The following is a 26,318-nucleotide window of genomic DNA, read 5'->3' on the forward strand; positions in this document are numbered from 1 at the left end:
AAAGGAGTTTTGTTATTATATATATATAATTGAAGCTAGAAGTACGAAGCTTTTGCTTTAGAATTCTGTTTAGAAATAATTTAATACCCTTCAGTGTTTTTGGAAATTTTACTCCTAAAGACGTGAAATGAAGGACGAAAATTTATATAGAAGTTCTGTTATTTTTTAAGTTAGAAGTATAAAAGTTTATTTTTAGGCTATATATATATATATATATATATATATATATATATATATATATATATATATATATATATATATATATAGTATTATTAGGAAAATTTACTCCTTAAGGGAGTAAGATAGAGAATGATTTGATTTATATGAAAACTTGAATGTAAATTTATTAATTTTACATTAGGCAGGTGGAATTTCAAATTTAATGATTTTCTAAAAATTAAAGTGGTACTAACCACATGAGACCGAAGCCGAAGGCAAAAATTAGTTATATAAATACACATACATACTTTTTTATACCGTTGAGATGGCAAACAAGCATACGGCTCATCTGATGGTAAGCGGTTATCGTACCCTATGAACGCCTGCGATACCAATTATTACGTGCTCGTAGCCGACTCTGATGAAACCTCTTTTTTAATTTTTTAAAAACCCCGTGCTGTAGTCTCTTGGGAAAACTTCGTTATATATTATTTATATTACATATATGTCTAAACGCATTTTATTCACTACCTTATTTCGACCTTTATTACATTTATGTTTAACTCGCCTGATCGAGCGGTGTGTCAATATACACTGCATTTAAAGTGCAACTTGCAACAGTTTACGGAAATTACATATATTTACTACGTTAACAGTCGAATATAGCAAATATTATACATATTTTTATGTTCTCTTACTTAATTTTTTGTGAATATGATTTTATAGATCAGTGTTTTTTGGATATATTGCTACAGTACATGTTTATAAAATGGTTACTGGTTCTACTATTTTAATGTTATTTTTATTATATTATTTAAAAAGAAATGACATCTGTTGACATGCTATTTTTTTATTTATTTTTTTCACTTATTTTTACTAATATTTTTTTTTAAACTATAATGATAATTAACAATAAAGGTTCATTTTGAACATTACAGTTAAAAAAAAATTACTCATAAAATACTAACATTAATTTTTATAAGAAATAAAGTAAACAATAGTACCTGAATAAAATTAAATATCTTCAAATATGAATAATTTTAATTAATAATAATAATAATAATTTATTTCAAAATAAATGTTACATTTTAAATATAGGTAAAACTCTGCTCCCTAAATAGGTAAATCCTGTACTTTAGGATAAGCAGTGCTCTTCCCTATACGACATAATGACACAAAATTATATAAAAAAGAAACAATACAAGTTAAGGTACTAATACAGTAATAATTTAATTTGCCCAAATAATATTTTGTAAATGAAATCATGAGTGTGTAATTTGTGAATTTATAGAATGGATTAATCATTATCTGCAAGTAAGGTACCCCTTGTAATTTTTATTAAAGCTGACTTTACATGTTCATTATTTTGATTGGGATAAATCTCAATGACTTGTGCCAACTACCAAATACTATGAACAGTATTCTCATCCTTAACTATAACAAAGTCAACCTTCTTTATATTTTTTCTGATATTCTTTCAATTAGAACGATTGTGTAATACTACTAACTATTGTAATTTCCATTAATGCCAAAATTGTTGCATTAATGCACTAAAACTTAGAAAAAGTGATAATCGATTGTGTTGAATATGCATCATGTTAAGTTCAAGTATATCCATCAAGGAGTTACCTATAAAAATGAGCTAGAGCAAGACAGATCAGTCATTAGATAAGTCTGGTATCGCACATAACGACTTATAATGCAATATTCCTTCTATTATATTCAATTTCTCATAAGAGAGCTTTGTATCACCTAACTGCTTATTCAATAATATCTTAGCGGCCTTTATGCCTGCCTAACAAAAATAATTAATAGATAACTTGCATGCATATGATAATATTTTATTGTACAATGTGTCGTCTTTAAAAATTATATAGAAGTTTATTGTTAGCACCTTTAAAATTTGCATTATCGGAATAAATAGTATTACAAATATCGCGTCGCGAAATTATACGAGTATGTTTCATCGCTAAAATAAAATTGCATTACCGTCACTAAATGAAAAATAATTTTAATACATAGATATACAATTTATTTGAATCACTTACAGTACACAAATAACAACAGACATACACAAAAATGAACAACTTTGACTTCCGTGTGGTTATCATCCGTAAAGAAGTTGCGGGTGAAGAAGTCTCCTTTTTTCAGTCGGAAAAAGGATCATTACTTTTAATAAAACACCGTAGTTAACAAGTTGTAAATGTACACCGTAGTCCTCGTACCGTAGACTCCTATGTAGGCTCGTAGCAGTGTACGTAGATGTGTAGCTAGCTACGGTTCAACGTGAATGCGTGGAGCTACGCTGTGCGGCCGTCATCTACGCAGACGAGGCCACCTATATAAAGCGCGGCGAAACACAGGACACAGCATTTGCTTTCAAAATCGGCGGACAAGGCGGAAGAAGAACTTGTTCGATACCCATACAAGTCAGCCTAACTACGTTACACAAATAAAAGTTTACTGTCAAGTCATTAAACGGTAAGTATTTTTGTTACAATTATCAATCCCTTTCAACCGTTTTGATAAATTTGAATTATATAGATTTATTTAATAATAATAATCTAAATTTGATTGTTTATTAAAAATGAGCAAACAGCTGAAAATATTCTGACATTTAAAATATTTTTTAGGTATACATACGTAATTCAGAATTAATAGAGTTATTCGTCTCCATCCATTTGCGTACATTTATTACTGTTTGAACATTCATACATATTCATAATTTAGATACATTATACTTTATGTAAATTATTAAATTTGATATCTAGAAAACATTTTCTAATTTCCAGTGCTAAACCAATTTTCTGTATATTGACTTAATATAACAATAAAAATAGGTCTCAATGGACGATTGAAATTCCAAAATTATTTAATCTATCATTGAAAAATTTAATTATTGTTTCAAATGAATTCAGAAAAATATCGAGTTTAAATAAGTTAGTAATTAAATACAAACGGACTAAAAATATGTGTCGGTAAAAATTTACGAGTTAATTTTAAATAATATTGAAGTTCCATTAAAAAATAATTGTAGAATTAGAACCGCGTTTAATCAATAATAATCTATACATTACTATAATTAAATTATTAAAAAATATATTAATAGAAACCGGTAAAAAATTACCTTACATTTTAATGAATAAATAAGTGCTTAATAATAAGTAATTATTATTAGTAATAATAATAATTAATTCGTAACAAAGAGCGCAAATTTGAATCTAGGATTTGTTTAATAAATTGATCCAACTAAAAAATAATGATATCTAATTTTCATGCAACGACGTACTTTACCACTGTTTTTACTATACCACTACGATGTTCTAATTTGACATGAACATCAGATTGATGATCATTGATTGATCAAATTTTTTATTGTTTGTATCATTTTTTGTGACTATGGATAGTATAAAAGAAATCTCGGTAAGCCAGAATGTACATTCTTGAGACATGGGAATGTAATTCGTTGCTACGTATCCAGTGCAATTGCAGGTGAACAAATAGATATAGGTACATATATTCCGATATAGTACTAGTTATCCGATTCATGTAATTAATTTTATCAATAACAAATTGTATACAATCATGGCTAATAATATACATGTACATAACAGTAGTAGCCCGTAGCATATTTAGAAAAAAATTAAATCTCTAATAAAACTATTAAAATTGCCATGTTTAAAGCACTAAAATAAATTATGTTAATATCATTTCACGTATATATAATATTTTATTAGTTAATAAATAATTTGTGTTATAAAAATGATATTAACAGTATTAATTATACTAATTTTACATTTAATAGTAAATCCATACAAATATGACTACGCATTAATTAACGACTGACTAAATTTATTTAATGTCGCATTTATGAATTATAATGAAAATGTAACCCCGCTTCTTCTATTTGTTTACCCTAGCAGGGTAACAGTTAAGACTGATAGGTATGAATTAAATTAGGTCAGTTTGACGAACGTGACGAATTCACTGATAATTAATCGCGAGGGGACCCAAGAGGGACCACTTGGAGGTCGACCTGAAGGTATATCGCTAGCAATGGGACCGCTAGTCCCAGTTACTTCCCCCCCACCCCCAGAATATTTGTTTAGGCACACCGCAGCGTGTGTAAATTTACGTAGGTACGCGTAAATACCCATGGAGATGATAAAATTGCCAAAATTATCAGGAAGAGAAATATTTTATACCAGCTATCATCTACTGAACATAATTATTAACAAAAATATTGATAATAATAATTTAATTTTTATAATATTAACATAAGACTTAATGGAAAGTTAAAGCTAATAAATATAGTCAAAATCTACTGAGAATCTTTTCCATTCATATATCAGTAAAAACAACTAGCTCTAATTTAATTTTTAGAAAATTAGTATGGGACCAAATAAAAACATCAAAAATATTAAAAGTAAATCCCTTCAAAGTTATATTAAAATCTACTAGTTAAAAAACTAATTAAAAATTCAAATAAAAATTTAATGAATTGAGTAAAATATAATATATTTAAATACTTTAATCTGTCTTACACGATAAAGTTTTATGAATAAGAATAAAGGTACCCAATAATTGCATGACCTACGTTCTATCAACAAAGTGTTCGCGGGGGGAAAGGGATTGTTAGTAATAGAGACTGAGAATCCCATTGCTAGCAATATACCCAACCAGGTCGACCTCCTCGCGGTTCTCCCTCGAAGCTATCATGGTTAATTCCTGATGAATTCATCATGATGGGCTAACTGGCCTGTTTTCATTCTCATCTATCACCCTTCACTGGTGCTCCGTAAGCGTATACCATTAGCACAGGCGGGGTTACCATACCAATTTCACCCATCAAAAAAAAAAAACCAAAGTGTTCGCGTGAATATAAAAACAAAAAATACATCAATATTAACAAATTCTAATTTTAAATCTAGAACAAATTTAATAGAACATTATAAGCTAAGATATCTAATAATATATACAAAATAACAGTATTATTGTAAACAATCCTTTTTTTGGAGTGGGAAAAATATTATACAATGTTTATTTAAATTTAGATACCGGTCCCTAAAATAATGTACACCGATGTTACACTTAACGACTAACTTTATTAATATTATAAGTTAAATCGGTTTGCTTGAAACTTTACTACACTTTCAAACTTGTATAAAATATTCATGAAACTTAGTTTTCACAACGCTATGAACTTAAGGTGTAATACATTATTGTTAGATAACTGAAAAATAATGATGTAAACGCAATGTTCAGACAGAACAGGAGTTTTGTAGATTACAAATATTTCGAAGGCTTTCGCTTCCTTAATGGTAGTAAATACTGTTAAATTCATTTTAACGGGTAAACTTTCGTAAATTCGTGTAAAATGTTACGCTGAATATTTGATGAGTTTGTACCCAATTCTGTTCTCTCACTCTTAATAATTTCATCAATATCCATTCTACATTTTCATTTGTAATTTCAATTTTTAACAATAAGTTCAAGATGAACCCTCTTATTCTTAAAAACAAAAACATCCTACAGGCCTATTTTAACTATTAGAGTGACAAAATATGTCACTGTCAGTAAAATTGAAAAATTAAAATCGTTTCAATATTTGAAATAGGTTTATAATAGGTACCTTTTATATACCTATTTAAAATATTGAAGTGTCCTGACATTTCCATAAAAGAATGGAAGGATATATATCTTTTTCATAAATTCTTATATGCACAACTACGTATTAACATAAAGTTGCAGTTTTTTATTTTTTAATTTACCGTTTACAGATGACAAATAAAAAACGAAATTTAATTTATATTGCATAGATATTATTAATAAGGACTAACGACTTTCACTCTTTTACTTTTATTTCAAAATGATTTTTTTTTTATTTCATAGTGTGCAATGCACTTCGTTTGGGCGATATGACTGACACACCAATTATAACTCATTGTAATAGTTATTGGAAGTTTGAGATAACGTAGTAAACAAACTCTAATAAACAAAAAGAAAATTTTGATACATAAACAAAGTTATTTCTGTTTAATAATGGGTTAGACGTAATAAAATTAATAAAAAGGTTGATATTGTATAACATTACGTTTTACTTAGTTCACTTACTAATTCGCAGTATAATGTGTTATCAAGAAGATCTGATATAAGTTTCTGCCGATTTCAATAATAGCTACTGTTTTAAACAATTTTCAACTTAAACAGTATTTTATTTTCAACTTCATAAAAAGTAGGTTCTCAATTCGGTTGTATTGCTTTTACGTTTATACAGAACTCTATCATTTAAAAATCGCTTTGGAAAATTCTTACTTTATCTGAAAAGATAATCTTTCATATTAGCTCCATAAAAAAAAATATTAAAATCGGTTCAGTAGTTTGTTTGTGTATCTATGAAAAATGATATGCAATGATGAACTCGAGTCAGTTGGCCCATTTCAATTCAGAACTTACATCACTACTATAAAGTATTAATAAAATCAATTACAACATTAAAACACTCTATTTGAAATAGTTTGACTTAAATGGTCCCACCATGTGTGTGGCAGAAAGTCTATAAAAAAGACAATCATTAATTAGTAAAAAAAATGTGGCGTATCATACGTCTTGTTTTTTTCACGGAATATATATCAGATATCCAAGTCACACGGATGAAAATGGCATGATAGATCCGTAACAAAAATATTCGCGGCAGCCTCGGTACACGTGACAAACCGACGAAATTCAACAAAGCCCCTTCTCGTATTTGTTGGATCTTTATACAATACATGAGGTTGGTAAACGAGTGTATTTTCTGTGACACTGTCTACTAGCAACACCGACGCATTGCCAACTTTAAATTCATTCTCGAAAAGGAATTCACTATATCCAGACAAAATAAGACTACATTGCAATTCAATATCCTATAGTTTCCTATTTTTTTCTGTTTCTGATGAATTATTTGTTCTTTTAAAGTATAATCGTTACTAATATTAGGTATAAATATGGCTTGTTATCTCTTAACACCATATATTGGTTCAACCAATCGTCACGAAATTTGATGTACGCGTAGGCTGTATTTGGCATAGAGATGGGCATAGGCTACTTTTTATATCATTGCTATATAGCGGATAAAGTCACAAACACATCGATCAAAAGTCGTACTATTCTTCATTTTTTGTTGGTACGCATGATTATTTCATTAGCAAAGATTATACATTTTACGTTACTTTATTTAATTGTTAATTGAGTGTAGTGTCTCATGCCTCATCTAAAAATTTTTGATAATTACTTAGATCAATTTTTAAGTTAAATTACTGCCTACTTTAATATAAAATATACTCAGCTATTCCCGTACGCTAATTTGGACGCTTACGATTATAATTATGACTAGCTTTTGCCCGCAACCTTGTATACATGGCATTTGAAAGTAAGTAACCACTTCAAGATGGCATATCAAAATAAAACCTACATCAAATTAAATTAGCATTCAATTTGGTATAGTAGTTTGTGATGCCAGAACGAACTTAAAGACAAATGAACAGAAATTGTAAAAAATATTATTTTGTCTTCTCTTATTAAAAGGCCTCATATATTTTTTTTATTAAATATCTCTTATGTACAGATATCGTTTAATAATAATTTTATTATATAGATTTTGATTTGTCAAAATACTTATAATAATATTTTTATAAAAACCTTTTCAATTTATAGAAACAAAAGAAATATTGGCTACCTATTGACATTTGTTAATTCATTATTTAATGAAGTACATATTTCTCAAAAAGAAAAAAAAACAATTGGATAACCAATAGGAAAGGTACCAATTAAAAAAATTAAATTAATCGTTATTTATTAAATTATTTCCAATTCAATAGATATAAATAACAATGCGATCAAAGCTTTATGATTTATTTATAAGAATTTGGTTTATCTTTAGTTAGTATTATGAGTAGATATAATACATTTTTTTCGTTCAATGAGCATGCCAATTAAACAGTCCGCCTGATGGTAAGTGACCACCTCTATTGTACTGAAACATTATTCCTTTATTTTTTATACAAATTTTTACTTACTACTTCATTTGGGGACAAATTTCAGAACGATTGCTTTATTTAAATTAAGTATTATTTTTTTGCTATTTATGATAATTTTTTTATGTTGGATTTTATTAGAGAAATTTTTGGAAAAAAATAAAAAGGGTGTACTATTTTTCATTTTACTATTTTTCACATATTTAATATTTGTATTACCAAGTAAGCGTAGATATCTCATTTTTCTTTTCATCGTTCGAGTAATACCAACATGGTAGAATCTAGTAAACGTAGTGAAAATCGACACTTATTGAGTAAAAGTGAAGAATATCGTATCAATTTGGAGAAAAATCATTGAAATGTAAATGGAAATCGATAAAGGCGTTTAGTGATGCTTGTTTTCTCGTTAATTTTGTGTTGAAATAGATATACACACTTTCACCTTTATGAGTAAGGATTTAATTGTCTATTTGTTATAACACTTACCTTTTGAGCTGCAGTAACATAAAAAAGAAAACAAATGCTTTTGTTTTATTTATGCTTCCATTTTTAAGGCATTGACATTAATACGGCAGTGAAATTTTCGGATATTGTAACATTTGATCTTCATCTTACAAAACTCGATAATGCGCGAGTGTTACCTCTTGTGTTACAATTGGTTATCATTACCACATAGATACCAATAGACTTACTTCATAATCACTCAAATTACATAATTTAATGTATTATATACTTATTATGAGACATTATACTAAAACTGTATGTCTAATAAGCATTATTTGTGTTCTACATTTATTACCAACTTGATTGTCAGTCAAATACCTAAACTAATAACATATACATAATTACAATTTATTAAGGAAATATCTGAGCTCCAAAAGTTCCTATGCTTAAAAAAAATAAACATATGAACTGTATAAAATAATTTCAATAAGTGACATCGTGTCATTTATTTGAAAATATCACAAACAGACAATAGCACGAGGAATGTTATTTGGAATGAACAATAGGAATCATAAAAACAAAAGCTGATCATAGAAGGTTATTCCATAAAAGCGGAACAATAGAAAGATACTACGAATTATCTACTCGTATTCGCGTTTAAATCTTCTATTTACAGTTTAGAAATATGTTTTAATCAATGTCTTTCTTGGTAATTAATATTTTATTTCAGCTAAATTTGGTAACAAATATGTACTAAAAATATTTTAATTCGAGTATGTACTCGAATATATTAGTATAATATACTAATCTGGAATAAAAATTCTAATTAATTAATTCTGAATATTACTAAAATATACTAGTACTAAATTTTATAGTGATTAGCTGAGCCCTTAGACGCTGAGAAGCAGCAAACAAATTCACGTATATATAATAAGAGTACTGCCTGTAACCCACGGTTTTGCTTGCATGAATCAATTTCGCTCGCAAAATTTAATTCAAACCCACTCTACAGTTTTAGCGTAAAAGAGTAACAAACATTGATCATAAATACATATGTACATACATCAATCATAAAACCCACTCTACAGTTTTAGCGTAAAAGAGTAACAAACATTGATCATAAATACATATGTACATACATCAATCATAAATCCTCAAAAATTATAATACGAGTAGTAGTAAGAAGTAAAATTATTATTAAAGATGTATTTACAAAAGTTTTAAATTAGTATGAATAATTTACAAGTTATAGAAATTCTCAACTTAAACTATGAACTGATTTCAAACATATTATACTACCGGCCAAATTACTTTAGTAATTTCCGGCGTACATCGCCCATAACCAGACTGGAAATGGTTTATTAATGACTTTATTGAGTGCTCAACAGGTCTAATTAAAGTGATTTTTTACGCATTATCCGTTACGACCACTACTGCTTAGGTATTTTCATTTTCATTTTTTTTCTACTAAAACTACAAATTTATTTTTTATTACACATAATCTTTATATATATATATATATATATATATATATATATATATATATATATATATATATATATATATATCAGCAGAAGCATCTGCTGATATTTAACGAATTTGGAAAGAAAAGAGATTATCAAGCTCTATGTTGCTTATACACTTTAAAAATAATAGCAACTTCACACTCAATTTATCATATATTTTTACATTTGTAAAATAGGTACCTAATAAATCTTTTTGAAATTTAGTATTCATATCAACAGACTGCATTTGATATGAGAAAAAAATTAAACGAGTTGAGCTAAGTTTATATATAGATGTACAAATAAGTCTGTCTAAGATACGTATAACATTAAATTTAATTCAAATATAAAGTTATCAAATAATATAACATTTATTAAACATTTTCAATGTAATATGATGATGATAGTTTTTCTGATGCAGAAATTAGTTAATTTTTAATTAAATTCTGGTATCTAAGTTAGATAGGAATTTAATTTGGTGTAGTAGATTTGAACGAATCAACTTTGCCAAGGACAGGGTATTTGATCTCTTTGACCAATTCGGACTGCGGATTGTTTACAAAAGAATTCCGATTCAGTATGTTACTTTGCAGGAATTAACGATCAGAACTAAATATATCGAAGGAGTATCCTTTAGAAACTTTACAATTTATAAATTTAATAAAAATATAAATTTACAATTCACGATGTGAAATAACGAAGATAATGTTTTAAAAGATAATTTAAATTATAATAATATTAAAAGCAATCTTAAAAGTAGCTTCCTTCAAAACGAATGATTTACTCGTAGGTATACAGCTGTCCTTCTTTTATTCATTTCTCTTGTCTCAGATAGCTTGCCCAGTTCCTAGTCGTATCAAAGTGAATTTTAGATTGTTTAATTTAAAATTCCCGTTATAATATGACGCATAATAATATAAAATATTACTACCTTTGGTATAATACACAAACCTTAGTAGTTTAAATTATGCCATTAATGATGTAGTTTTAAAAATTTGATAAATTGATAGTATATTTATTAATAATTATTGTTCAAATTAAACATTTTTTATGTAGACAAACTTAAAAGTCACAATTTAAAATTTAAATAAAAAAATATTATTAACAGAAAAAAAATATTCAAGACCCCTGCACACAGTATTATTATTTGGGTGTATATAGGTCGCACTTATTGGGTGGTATTTTAACCTCTGGAATACACAATTCTTTTTATTTCTTGTCGTTTATTCCATTCAATAAAAATATCTACTAGTAATTTTGACTATTGTTTTTTATCTAACGACTAAAATTGTCAAGAAAAGCATTATAACGTCACTCGTTACGTAACACTATTATTATTTTATCTATGGCGACAGTGAATTAATATGCAAAACTGTTCAAGTTGATCGAATAATAGATTGCATTCGCTAACGCCATGAACCATACCAAAATTGATGCCTTTCATATACAGGGTTTTATAACTAGGCACAGTATAAAATGCAAAATATACATATATATTAATTTATTTTGTAAGGCGCAACATATAAAAAAAAAACAAAAAAAAGGCTCTCATTTTCTACAAATTAAGCGTAGGTATGGATTGAAAAATTCACAATGAACTGAAATTTCTAGTATAGTTTTTACTATTTCTGGCGTACAGTCTAAGATAGTATATTGAGTATTTTTATATGATTGCTGTTTAGCAGTCACGTGAAGTTGTCCATGGCGGAGAAAATCTAACCGACATATAAAAGCTATGGAAATTAACTTCGACAGTATAAGTCTATCATGTGTCAATTACATATATACTTTTGACTTTTTCAAACTTTCATACCAACATCGAGGGACCCAAACTATTAAGGGGATATTAGATTTAACTTGATAAAAAGTATCTTAATTTTTTTATTGATATTTGTATGTTCATTTTCACATTAACTTGAAAATTATACATACATAATTGCAAGATTATTCGTAAATAAGAAATGTTTAATTTTGTTAATTACGTATAATCTTGCAAACCCAAATACTACGGAGTGTACTAATCCTCAATCATATCAGAATGAGGGTTACTATGGGCGTCATAATGTTTTTACTACACTTCATTAGATGGACTGATAGTATGTTTGCTATTCCATTTCGTAAAAACTGGTGTCTCCCCGTATTAGCGAAATACTAGTCTACTGTTACGAAACTCTCTATATAACTTATGTATTCCTGGTTATTTAAAAAAAAAAGCAATGTAAAGCAAAATAGCGATGTCAAATAACTATAATAAAACTAATATCATAACAGAGTATGCAATTGTCTGTAACCTTCTGCCTTTTTCTTTCCCTATGACGTCTCCTAAACTGGTTAGTGGCTGTAAAAATATGAACTAATAAAAATTAAAAGGAAGAAACTGTACACATAAACTGGCTTTGCGAACTAGTTAAGACGAGCCCAAACCTTATCAGTTTTCCATCTCTCGTATTGACGTTGTATTCTTATTTTTCATAGCTGCCATTTACATACAGACTTTCTCGAGGACAATACGTTATACTTTACACCCAAGTAACACATACTTAATTCGTAATTTGTGGAATGCATGTAGCCTTCGATACAAATGGAAACGGAACGGAATGACAAGTGAACTCATGTGGACATAAGAATTTCTTTGTTCTCACTGAGATACAAGTAGGTACAATGTTCAGTTTCGTATTTCGGGTAGGTGTAAGTACTTATACAAAATTTTATTGGAAGAAACAACCTTTATTTTTCTACTAAGCACATTATCATATTACGTTGGCAGAAATAAATCTAAAGTAAAGTGGAAGATTACTGGAAACACAAAATTGAATTTTATTATTGAAATATAACTAATAGACACATAATAAAGTTTGGGAAGTTTTGGGTGTTTAGATCTTTACACAATTTTTATTAAAACGCTTAATATTTTTTTTATATACTTGAAACTTTACAAGTAAGCTAATGTTTGGTGTTCCGTGTAAATGGAAAATGGCAATAGTCATCTTTAAATAACAACAGAACCATAATCATTATAAATAGAATAAACACGAATACAGAGAAGTTTGACATTAACGGGCACGATTATGCGACGAGAGCCTCAGATTCTTAAAATAAACTAGCATTTGGCTTGTTTATTTTAGGAAGCAATACAGTAAGTAGCTACGTATTGAAAGTCATAGTACAATAAGAATTTCTTTATTTCACGGGCATTCTAGAATAAATAATACCTATTTGAAAACTGCTAGTTACTAATATACTGAACAATAAATTAATATAAAAACAATTTTATTCTATTTTTATTTCATTTTTTATGAACTATTACTTAGACTATTTATTAATTATTACTTAAAAACAATAGTGTATCGCCATGATTAATTACTGAATATGCCACGTTTAGAAAACAAACTACACTTTTGATGAAAAGTACAAATTAATAATGTTAACGCCGATATAAATTTTCTTTTCGCTAGTATAAATCCTCAAGTCGCATAGTCAAAACATACATAGATATATTATTAAGCAAATAATCACTATTGAGTAGCAAATGAAAGCATACCAATCTTGATGTCTATGGCAAATACTATATTCAATTCTATTACGATCGCAAAATCTATACTCTCTGCTTATGTATCTAGAGTCTAATTTACATTGCGAAACTTGTTTTGTAAATAAATTAATTTCACGAATCAAAATAATTTAATTTACATTACAGTTTCAATAGCCCAAAACGAGTGAACTTGAGTTGTGTTGATTTCCTGATAGCTATTATAACGCCCACTCGAAGCGTAGACACTTTCACTATAATGACATTTCGTCGAATTTACATGATAAAATTGAAAAATCGCATTTAGCATGAAACTGTTTTATTTTTTAAGTTGATGCATACCTTAAATTAAAGATTTACACCAAAAACCGTTTATATAATTAATGTCATTAAACTATTTGTGTTACTAATTTCACAGAATATAATATAAATTTACTTTGTATAGTTACAATAAAATAACCATTAAAAATATGCATCAAAAATAAATCAGTTTTTTCTTTTATTATATATAGGTAGCAAGGACTTTTGTATCGGTATTTCAATTACCTTGGATCAACTTTTCCCTTCGTAAAATACTATAGGAATGAAACATGGTTATATTTCTAAGTCGAACTGACAGCCACCAAAACATTATTCAAAAGTTATTTAATATAAAAATTCATCATCAATTCCTGTAATAAATTACACATGAAGTCAGATAAGAAGATAAATAGAAAAAGTTGTAATATACATTTCGGCGTGTCGACCTTGTTGTAGATACATTTGTTTATAACGGTTATCTAGGAAAAATTGCTGGTTCATTGATAAATAGCGCTTCGAATATCCAATTATTTGTCAAGGCGATTCGGAATCCGTGAGGCGGCCGTCACTGCCGCGTTTTGTGATACGAACCCCTGGGGATATCATGAAGATGTATGAGGATGAAAAAGGTTATCCTTTTAACCTTTGCGTTTTCAACAATTTCTTCTTTCAGAACATACAGTTGGTAAAATACTAAAGATTCCTTTGCCCTCGACTAATCGGTTTACAATCTGCCGAAGTAGCCGCTTAGATATTGTCGTACTATTACTAATTCTCATAGAATTTATTTTCGTCTCTAGTTCAATATCTTCTGTATTCTTCATGACCTACTATTTAGTTCTTAGTTCATTGAAAAGAACAAAAAAAGATGTAAGCTATTTAATATACAGCAAGTTTTATCAATTATTTTTGTTTTATTTAATATACTGTTATCTGTATATGTCGACAAATTTCTCTATTAATCTCAGATGTTTCTATGTGTTTTAAACAAATTTTCCTACTACTCATGTAAAGATGTACGCTCTCAGAAATATTTAAGACCCTACTAAGACATATACTAATACAAGTTTTTTTTATGTTATTCATAGGTCAGCCATTCTAATATTCGGGTAATGAGGTATAAATTGTGATTATGATAGACCCCCACGTATTGCAATTTTTATGAAATTTGCTTCTTATACTTAACCTATCATAAGATTAAAATATTGTTAATTAATTTTGTTTAAAGTGAAAATGGATAGTTACTATCTGACTATAATTTGAGATACTAGATGACAACTTTCCGTTAAACCTTTCTAAAAATTCAACAATGACGTAAGTTTATCAGGTATTTGCTTCAAAATATCTAAGACTGTACAAAGTCACATCTCTGTTCAATATTAATTTCATAAGTAATATATCAAATCCACCCTTGCTAACAAGTTGTTAAACTAATCCCTGTATTTTTTTTTGATGTGCAATAAAGCATTTATGTAAATCAAAATTAAATGATATATAAAATTAACCTTAGTACGTATAATACAATAAGCATGTAAATGACATCACACCGTAGAAGAAGCTACTGACAAAATAAAACGTGGTGGAGGACACGGCTGTCGGCCGCAGTCTCCCTGCTGACCTGCTCCCTTGTCCGTACCGTAAATATCAATAAGAGTATCACACATATTATACGCACGTTTGTTTACTTTACGCATATGTACCTATCTTATATTCGCATATGGGGTCAAATCATAATCTGTCACACTTCGACGCATTTGGATCTTTTGTGTTTTCCTCTGTTTTACTCTATTACCTTATAGGTTTTGTACATTAGCCTTACGGTATCTCAAGGTTTGAGATAGGTATCTGTAGACTTCTGACTTCAGTTTTTAATCGTTTCTAGCACACAATACGCATATTTATAATGAATCATAATTATACATCAAATGTTCCATACGTTAAGATTCCCTATGACTATAAAATGGTTTTATATACAACGCGTACCTAAATGACCATATCACATTATTTAACTTCTACTGCGTAAAAATCTCTATTTCATCTCAAATATTACCAATGTACCAAATTTCATAACATTTAGTTGAACCATTGCGGTACCAAGAGGTAATAAACAATTAAATACACTTTTACATATATAATATTAATAAAGTCTAGTTTTTACCTGTCAAATCAACATGACCAAGTTATACTAAATACGATAAAAAGCGACCTTTGTCCTCTATTCTAAATTCCACGTACATATTCCGAATGTCACGACAATTAAAATATTAAGCCGTCAGAATTAAATCAGCAAAACATAAAATTATATGCGAAATCAATGTGAGACTTCCGCGTATAGGTAAATCTATTTACCAAAATAAATATTTTACATTTGTAAATTAATGTTTAACAACTCAGAATTTAAGGTCCTTTATGGTGTATCATCAGTTACGAATGAAAATTACCTTTGTACGCATAATTTTCATAGGCAATATACTTTGTAAGGAATATTTACATTATTTCCATATAGACATAAAATATTCATCATATAATTGATAAAATAATTAAATAATAAATTTATAGATCTAAAATAAAAACACATATTTAAAAAATTGTCTTTTGTAATGGAAAGTTATAACCGTCACCTATAAATAACATTATAGATATCAAAGAATATACTGTAACGTACTTAGTACCTTATTACCATACTTGAGGACTAAAATATTATGTCTATGAAACTTGTAAGTACGCAGCCATATCTCACTTTTCAAACCAAAACCGCTATGGAGAACTGCGTGGCGGCAAAGACTTGTGTAGAATCTGTTACTTCATATTTTATTTGTTTACAGCTACGTTAAAGCCACCTTATCACAATGAAATTATCGACAGTCTCTAGTTCCAGCATGGTTATGTTGTTGAGCACATTCGCACTTATGCTTGTAACAATCTTTGCAGCACCAGTGGTAAGTTCTAAATGAAAACCATAGTCACATTTATAATAAACTTCTAAGGAGACGAGTTTTTTTGAGAAATATTCTTTCATTTTTAATAACGTAATTCCTAGTGTAGACCTTAAATAGGGCTTCCTTATGATCAAACATTATGATCATTACGATCAAACTGATTTCGTTCTCAGTAATTACTGTACATTTAAAAAAGAATTCTTTTTCATTATTTTCTTTTACTTTCAATGTCGTGTTTACCATTCCCGGCTATTCCAAGGTATAAGTAATTAGGTATTTCATATGTAAAATTCATATTACAAAGAGTTAAAAATTGTTTTAATGTATAGGTTTTATAATCAAATTTCTTAACAATGTAATTAAAAGTAATTAATATTTCTTTTTACATTAGGTAACATCCATGTTCTGCTCATTGTTGTTGATGTTTTATAATTAACCTTTTAATTGTTTACCTAAATAAGATGGCACGTATAAAAAACGTGCATTACAAAAAAATTTTGTTGTTGTTGTTTTTCATAAATATAATTTCCTCATAGGCACTGGACATGATCGATTTTCGGAACCAACCGTTTTTATTGTAACATGCTATTGAATATTTTTTTTCTTAATTAAATAATTTATTAATTGTATTATTAAATCACAGGAATCAGACGACGAACAATTAGAAAACACATTAGTGGCACGTCCCGATAACGGGATCGACTTATCAGGACCCTGGGACTCTATTGACACCGCTGCTTTGCGCAAACTACTTTTGCAGCTGGACTCTGAAGACAGGTAATTTATATACCTGATTAAAAATGCTCAGCGAATGTAATATAATTTGAAATATTTAATTTTAATTTTAATCCTGTGCAGTATATAATACCACTCTAAATTGAATTTCCTTAAAAATTCAATTTAAACTCATGGCACTAAAATTAACTGAAATTGATTGTATTGAATGGAACTATATAGTTAATGTAACCACAGGTAAAATAATACTGTACCAGTAATGTAACGTTATAAGTATTGTTAACAATATTTTGTTAGTAAAATAAATAATTAATTCATGTACCGAACCTAGTAACTCCGTCACCTATTCATCTTAGGCAGTTAACGTTCAGTTTAAATTTAGAAACTCTTCAAACTATTTGTAGTTTCGTATTTGGTTATGACCAATGATATTATAATAAAACAAAAGGACATTTAATATTCTCAATTACTATCGACAGTCGCATTTGTAAAATGACATAAAACTCGATACCAATAGCGACGGTCTTTACAAAATTCCATCTTTAAATACCTAATAAGTATAATGATCCTACAATATTAAAGCTTTATTTCATATGACCCGATAAAAAAAATTACACCCATCTTCATTCGCACATACTCTCATTAACACGTTACAATTTCTCGTAGATAGATTGCAAAATATGTAACTCAAGGTTTTCATTCATATACGAGAGAAGGGCGGAAAAATTACTAGTATTTGATACAATTAATAGATATTTAATTATTGCTCTCCTAAAAAAAGAAACTGATTATAAAAACATGCAGTACCTAAATATCATCATATTAGCCATTAACTGTCCACTGCTGAACATAAGCCTTCTCTATAAGAGGGGCTTTGCCAATAATTGCCACGCTTTGCAGGCGGGCTGGCACCTAAATATAGTAAAGGATATTTTGCACAAAAATCTATCCCTCACATCAAGTTCAAGTTGCTTGATTAAGGCGTTTAGGTCCACTATTCTCCACATTCACTGGAACACCGTTGATTAACCTAATCATGGCTCAACTTGCTTTGTGATTATACCCTAGCAGGCAGAACTAGTTCTGTGTTCTGTGTCTCGTAATTAAGTGTAAACCCGATGCGAAGCTTTTATTGAAAAAAACTACTCTTAATGTACAGACTTATATAAGTATGTATGTATGTATTTATTATTATCATAATAATAATAGTTCTGTACAAATGAAGTTTGAAATTTATTTTGACAAAATATGAAAATATGTTTGGAACAAAAATCATTAGACCTTATTCTATTACAAAAGTAATTAAAGATTAGTAAAAAATTGAGTATTTAAGTGTTTTAATGTGTCAGGTGGCAAGTGACAGAGCGCTTGTAACTTGATTCGAAGACTATATAATATTATATAAGCATATTAAAAATAATAACTAAAAACTAACGTTACGATTAGTTATTTCCGTTTTTAATATTTATTTATTAAAATTAATAATATTTAAATAGTACAATCAACTATGCATAAAAAGTGTTCCATAGCCTTGTTTTAAAATATCTTATGTGTTATAATTTTGATTTAATTCAATACACTTACACCAGAGGGAGACTTTGTACAAAAGTCGTTTGCTTGGGTACTTCTGTCCCATTCGTATTTCAACTGTAAAGCAGTTGTATTTGCATGGCTGTGTTTCTGTTTAAAGGGTGGGATAAGGCGTAAATTTACAGGATACAGAGGAATAACATCTGAGTCCTCAATATAGGGTATATTGGTCATGTCGATCACACAGTAGAGGATCCTCTGGACAATATCGTGGTTCTAATGAATTCGTCAGCATGGGTACAGAGGAATAAAACCTGAGTCCTCAGGAATAGCAACGCATGGGGGTTATCATGGGCGAAACAGTATACTCTGTTATGGCCATGGTACTGCTCATGTCTATAGGCGACGGCTACCACTTTCCATCAGGTGGGCCGTCAGCTTGTTTGCCATTCTAAGTTGTATAAAAAAAATTCATACTAAAAATAACCAGTGGTAAATAATTCACATAAGTATTATTAGATATATCATGATATATATATAGAAGATAAATATAGTCTATTCACTAACTTTTGAGTATGGTGTTGCAAGCATATGTAGGCGGCGTTAATCATTAAAAAACTTGAATTGGAAAAATTCGGAAGTTCGGTCTCGAATTCAATATTCGATCTTATATCCATCAACCAAACTATTATCGTATGTATAAATGATGATATTTAGTAATATTTAAAATTACATTTGTTTAATAACATTAAATATAAATCAAAACTTGTTTAAAAATAATTAAAAAGATAATTAAAAAATATTTTGATAAAGTATTTCAAATAGAGGCAAAACAAAATAAAAATACCTTTTAACTAATGAATATTTGCAGAGCGAATGATAACCCATAAAACGTTTTTCCTAACATAATAATAGGTAGAATTAAAGCAATTTTGCAGTTTAGATTTGTTGGATACTTACCTACGATATGGGAACGTTTTAATTAACAGTGCTAACCTGTAGATGTTTCTACAGTTCTAAGGGTTTGCATGTTACATATGGTACTATTTATTTTATACAACACGTTTTCAGAATTATGGTTGCTATAACCTTATCGCTAGTAGTTAATTTTGTCACGTGTCATAAAAATAATGTAAATTGAAAATGTATGAGTTGGAAATATTGAAACTTCATCTATCTATATCTACATATATATATATATATATATATATATATATATATATATATATATATATATATATATATATATATATATATATATATATATATATATTAAAAATTCAACCACTAAGTTGTAAAACAAGATAAGTGAAAATTTCTAAAAGGACTTCCGTCAGTTTATAATTTAGACACGTGAAATTTAAGTTCACGATTCATTACAAAAAATAATGTGTTTGATGACTTTTGAAGAATTTATCCCTAAGGAGATAAAATTTATTATAGTCGCATAATCTTGTTAAATTATTAATTAAAATTCCATACTATAACATTGTTATTAATACCAAAAAAATTACGGCCCACCTGATGGAAAGTGGTAACCGTTACCTGTAGATGTAATGGTACCATAGATATAGAATGTCATCCAACAAGTTGGTATTTCTCCATACCCAGTAATGTTTACAATAATAAAATAAAGGAAAAATTTTGTGCCATGTCCCACTACGACTTTACTAACATAGACTTAGAAATTCAATATCTACAACTAATATACATCATGATATCTTCTCTAACTCTCCTTTTGACAGACCATTGTACTTATTAGCGTAATGAAAATGTTATACTTGTAAATCCACTTATCTTTCACTGTAATAATTTTCCCCTATATTGGAAAAAGGATCTACTGTGAATTCATTTAGGAGGTTGTAATCCCCTAAAGTTATCAACCTAAATTCCTATCACGGAAACAAAAGTGTTTATATAAGGTTAGTTGACTTGATCTAACACACTATGTATACTAAAGTTAAGTATTAGAATTAATTTACTTTTAATATAATTTTGTTAGATGCTTCAGAAGTACAATATACCTATTATTGTAACACGTGCGCACATGTTTTTGTGAAGGAAATTAACTAAACGAATTTTACTTATAATCTACGTTTTTCATTAGCTTTTCTTTGTTATAAAAGATGTTTAATTTATAATATGTATGTTTATGTTCAATTGACAAATTTGCTCTCAAATTCTATGTATTATTAGATTTTTATAATGACGTAATAAAATTATTAACGACGTTACATCCCTTACCTTTGTCCTTGGGTTTGCATCTCTATTATAAGTAATTTCATCTAGAACAATTAAATATCTTAAATCGTACCAAATTTTCAAATTTCCTTTAATTTTATTATTGATTTGTATTCACCACTATCATTTATCATCTGAATTTTAACGAAACAGTGAACTCAATCAAAGAAAGTTTGGAAAATTTATTTAAGGGAATCTAGAACTGATCCGCTTGCTTTCACTAAAACAATAAATCTTGTTTTATTGAAAGGAAATGAATGAAACAGTTTCATTTGTAGATTTTAGATATATTACTTTTAGTTAAAAAAATTAAGTAAATATGTAGTGGCATCCTAATCATAAAACGCCAATATTATCTGAATTGAATAAGTAAATACAGTGTTATATTTACCATTATGGTCTTTAACACACACATTTTTTAACACTAGTACCTTAGCTATGGAGACACTAGTTCCCTGTCAGGTTTTCACGCCGTTCCTTCTGAAAACCGTTGTTATTAATTCGTATTTTACACAATGACCCAACAGACCTGGTAGACCCCACGAAATAAAATTCTGAATTTTCTAACTTAATTTCGTGTTTTCGTTTATCCTAAAATCAGCACAATTAATGAAGCTAAACATTTTGATCGCTATAAATTCTATCAAAAAATTTCAAAAGAACAAAATTTCAACAATTTTAATGTAACGATGTGTATTGTATAATTTTAACATCAAATTTTTATTTCATTCGGCCCCCAAATTTCGGAAAATATTTCATAGTAGGGTATCTGACTTCATTCTCGTTTCATCTTCCATTAGTACATACTCCGCCATTGTATATCGTTAGTACACATAGTGCACCATTCAACTTCAACCATTAAAAACACCCTGTCCATAAACTTGGCTATCTTCATTCTCATACACCTGCCTACTTACCTAAATATTAAAAATAATACATTTTTATTACACATAAGATACATAGTGTTTTATATATAACCAACAGGATGGGTCGAGTTAGCCGTTCATGGCCACAGACAGAACCCCGAGGCTGGGGCCTGCGGACTCTCGACGGGCGGCTGGCCCGACAATGGCGAGCAGATAAACGACAAGTCCGTTTTCGCCAATGCTACTTCAACCCCATCTCTTGTTTCCGCAAGTGAAGCCCCGACTGACTCCGCACTCCGCAGCGATAAACGACGTCCCGCTACAAAACATAGTTGTGTACATGACTAAAGCTTAGCAACTCTTTGTAGTGACTTCTTTCAGTTATATCAATGTCCGATGCAATAACAGAAAAAAGTAAATCATTATAGTCTTTTATTTTCTTTTTAGAATAACTTTTAAATCAGATGTTACCTAGGGTCTACTAAGGATTGTTAAAAACCTGATAGATTCAATGCAAGTAATATTACTAAAAAGCGTTCGATCGTGTTATAAAGTTTTTTTTTGTGCTAGTGTTTTTAAACCTTAATGTTTTTAAATGGCTTTGCTTTATATCTCCATCTGAGTTATTTCTCAATTGATTTTTTTATCTATTAAGTATATAGATATGCTTCTAACAGCGTTGCCAGATTATTTTATTGCAGATTATATTAAAGATGTTTCTCATCGCGAAATTCTGGAGTATACTATTCGTATCTTTTTATATAACAGTACGAATAGAATATACCAATGAAGACAACAACATGAAGTGAAGAAGGCGAGTGTAGAGAACAATTGTTTTTGTCGGTCGCGTAGTTCTTTTTAATGGGTGAGAATGAAGAATTAACTAAAATGGTTTCCAGGGGGAATCGTTATGATAGAACATAAAACTGTTAAGCTTTATTGCTGCCAATATATTAGTAATGAAACTAATAACTCCTAATAACATGCTTAAACATAGTACGACTATAAACCGACACAAGTTCGCGATGAGTAAAATTGAACAAAATCGTATCAATTTGTAGAAAAAAATATTATCATTTAAGTAAATCAATAATTAAAAATGGCAACGCTGCTTCTAAATAGTATTTCGCGGGCTAGCTCATTTTGAAGGAAATGTCAGGTTTTAAGCGATCATAATAGACCCCTGATATGAACCTATGTCCACTGTAATGTATGTTTACATTACACGTGTATTTTATGAGTATATCCTATATGGTCCTCTTGTAGAACGATTTTTCATTTAAATTCGTTTAACTGTATATTGACACCACTGTGTACTGCAAAAATCGATTGTATGACAAATATGTCTCCAAAGACCTTTACAAGTTTTAAACTTAAACAAATTAGTAGAATTTACCTATGTACCTGTTAAATTTTATAAATTTTTTTTGCATAAAATTTCTGCATAACTGTAAAAAACATACAATTTTCTCTACAACAAGTCGTATAGTTCCTAAAAGTCATATAAAAAGACGTAATCACATATAGGTCATACAAATAAAGGTCTGTAAATAAAATTTAAATGAAAGTTTTTAGCCTAGAGTTTAGAATGCTTATATGAATCCTTTTATCACATTAACTTATTTAAATTACGTATAATTGTAGTAGGTATATCTAATTATAGACTTCTTATAAAAATAAGATTTATCTCGATATTTAATTTACTTATGCATTTTGACTTTTTTTCATATCTTTTATGTACTATTTAATAATACAATTTTAATAAAAATTACTGCAGAAAGAGTTAACAAACAAAATAATAAATAAGTCATATTTATTGTTCTTGTATTGTCGTATTATAATGGACTTTTTTACTCTTAGCTGTTTATAGAATAGCGACTTACATAATACAATATAAGCTTATATAGCTATCTTAGTTACCTAGTATAGAATAATATCCTAAAAATGTATAATACCATAAACATATTATTTGTTGAATTTTTTTTTTGCAGATACGCCTTGCTCTTTGTACTTACATAATGTAAAACTAGTACGTACTGTTATAATATAATATATAAAAACTGATTTTTACCAACTTTATGTCTGTGTAGTGTAACTAATTCTAATTACCGGATCTTTTCAGTGAAATAAATTTACTGTTTGTCTAAACTGTGTGTGTGTTTTTTTTAACATAATTTCTTTTTTAAAATCATAATATCTAGATGATGTACTCCAAAATGATATCAGTTCTATAGTTCCACTAGTGTTTTTTTAATATTTATTTACATACCAAATTATAGTTATAAAACATTACATAAAGAGATATAAGAATAGTATGAAAAATTCAAATAATTATTTTTCCTTTTTCAAATATATTGTATGGCTTCTTTCCAGCCATTACCAATATCTTTGGAAGACTGGCAACACACTGGCAATCTCATATTGCGAGTGTTTTTTACCAAGCTTAAAGATTTCTAAGGTTGACTAGTTTGTCTCTCACACAATAAAAAAATATTTTAAAAATATACATACAGACCACTTACTTCAAATAACTATTGTCACATATTCTTGACAACCACAGACTCTAAAAAAATGACAAAATCATAATTATCAAGTCAATGTAGGAGCTTGAGTGAAATAACATGATCAATTACTCCATCTGGAATTATGCATAATTCATGAGCATACATTAAGCAGACGAAATCATCATCATGTTACCAGCGTTTCCTCATTTTTAGTATCGACACGACGAAATAATGAATAGAAATTATTAAAAGAAAAATAATTTTATATATAAGTAAGTTTTCGTTGCCGCATGTAGGAGAGTACAAGTTTATAAGTATATTATCGTACATTATACTAAGTCTATGATATTATCTGCGCTACACGCACGAGATATAACAAAACAGTGGAAGTTACTTTTTAATGAAATTTGATTTAAATTAAATATAAGCAAACATATAAAATAATGCAATTGGATTGCCAAGTCTCAGTTAGTCGCAATCTAGAATTGCCAGATAAAAATAACTAATAACTTTGGTTAATTTAATATATAATATATATTCTACTCGTCGTGTTTTTTAATAAAAATTGCACCAATCGAAAGTTTTATTTTTTTATACACAGTAACATATGGTTGCCTGATACAAAATAGTAAAGGTTGCCAGCATCTAAAATTGTATTCTAGATGTGGTGCTATTTGGAATTGGTTTCGTTTAATAAAATATGTACTAAACGAAAGGTTACCTACTCTTTTTTCTCGATGACAACTTTAGGTTACAGCTAACTAAGAACAGGTTAACTGAGAACAGACAACATAGGTACAGAATAGGTATACTCAGAGAATAATCTTATTTCCTGTGTATATCTATTCCTAGTATCTACTAAGAAGTATACTGGGAAAAGATCACTACTACAAGCAGGTGATACTTCTCTGCATTGGGCTCTACTTACTATTCAAGTACAAATACATGGTATATGCCACGTTGGAATAACACAGTTTACATGGCGCGCGAGTTACAAATCAAAGGTTGTACGACGCACGTCTATTTGAGAAAAAATATCAAATGTGCTGTACAGCGTTCAAGAATAATAATAAAAAAATCTTTCTTTAATTATCCTAAAGGCCCTTCTACGAAATTATATATAATTATAATATTATTTGATTATAATATTATGATATATTCGTTATAGATCTATATGATTGAAATGTATGTTTAGATCACATAAAACACATGACAAATTAATTATGTGAATGTACCTATTTACCTAGGTTTTTAAGACATTTTCACTAAAAAAATATTTTTATATAAAACTAGCATCTCTTTTTCTTTTCTCGCATGACAAATAAAGTATCGTATTGGAAAATAAAATAAATTTCATTCAATTCCTTTCACTTTTTTAAGCGTGTTTGAATAACAAACTGCGTATAGTATCATATCACATTAGCCCTTAATTATCCACTACTAAGCACGGACCTCCCCCTATCGGGGGGAAATTTTGCCTGTAGTTGAAACGCTTAGCAAGTGGGTTGGTACCTGCAGTGTGACTTTGATAATGTTTTAAGAAGGACATTA

At 28.6% G+C, this 26,318-nt stretch overlaps 1 protein-coding gene across 1 annotated transcript; it reads left to right on the forward strand.

The window, feature by feature from the left end:
* The first annotated feature begins 2,519 nt into the window (after positions 1-2,519).
* Positions 2,520-24,416, forward strand: LOC113520684 (allatostatin). The gene is made up of 4 exons (XM_052897432.1): positions 2,520-2,640; positions 16,778-16,891; positions 17,535-17,668; positions 22,382-24,416. Exons 2-4 carry the CDS (start codon positions 16,802-16,804, stop codon positions 22,536-22,538), a joined length of 381 nt encoding a protein of 126 aa, XP_052753392.1. The 5' UTR covers positions 2,520-2,640; positions 16,778-16,801; the 3' UTR covers positions 22,539-24,416.
* Positions 24,417-26,318: the final 1,902 nt, after the last annotated feature.

This window comes from Galleria mellonella, unplaced genomic scaffold (genome assembly GCF_026898425.1).
Source record: "Galleria mellonella isolate WM207_F2 unplaced genomic scaffold, CSIRO_AGI_GalMel_v1 utg36, whole genome shotgun sequence".
NCBI classification, from domain to species: domain Eukaryota; kingdom Metazoa; phylum Arthropoda; class Insecta; order Lepidoptera; family Pyralidae; genus Galleria; species Galleria mellonella.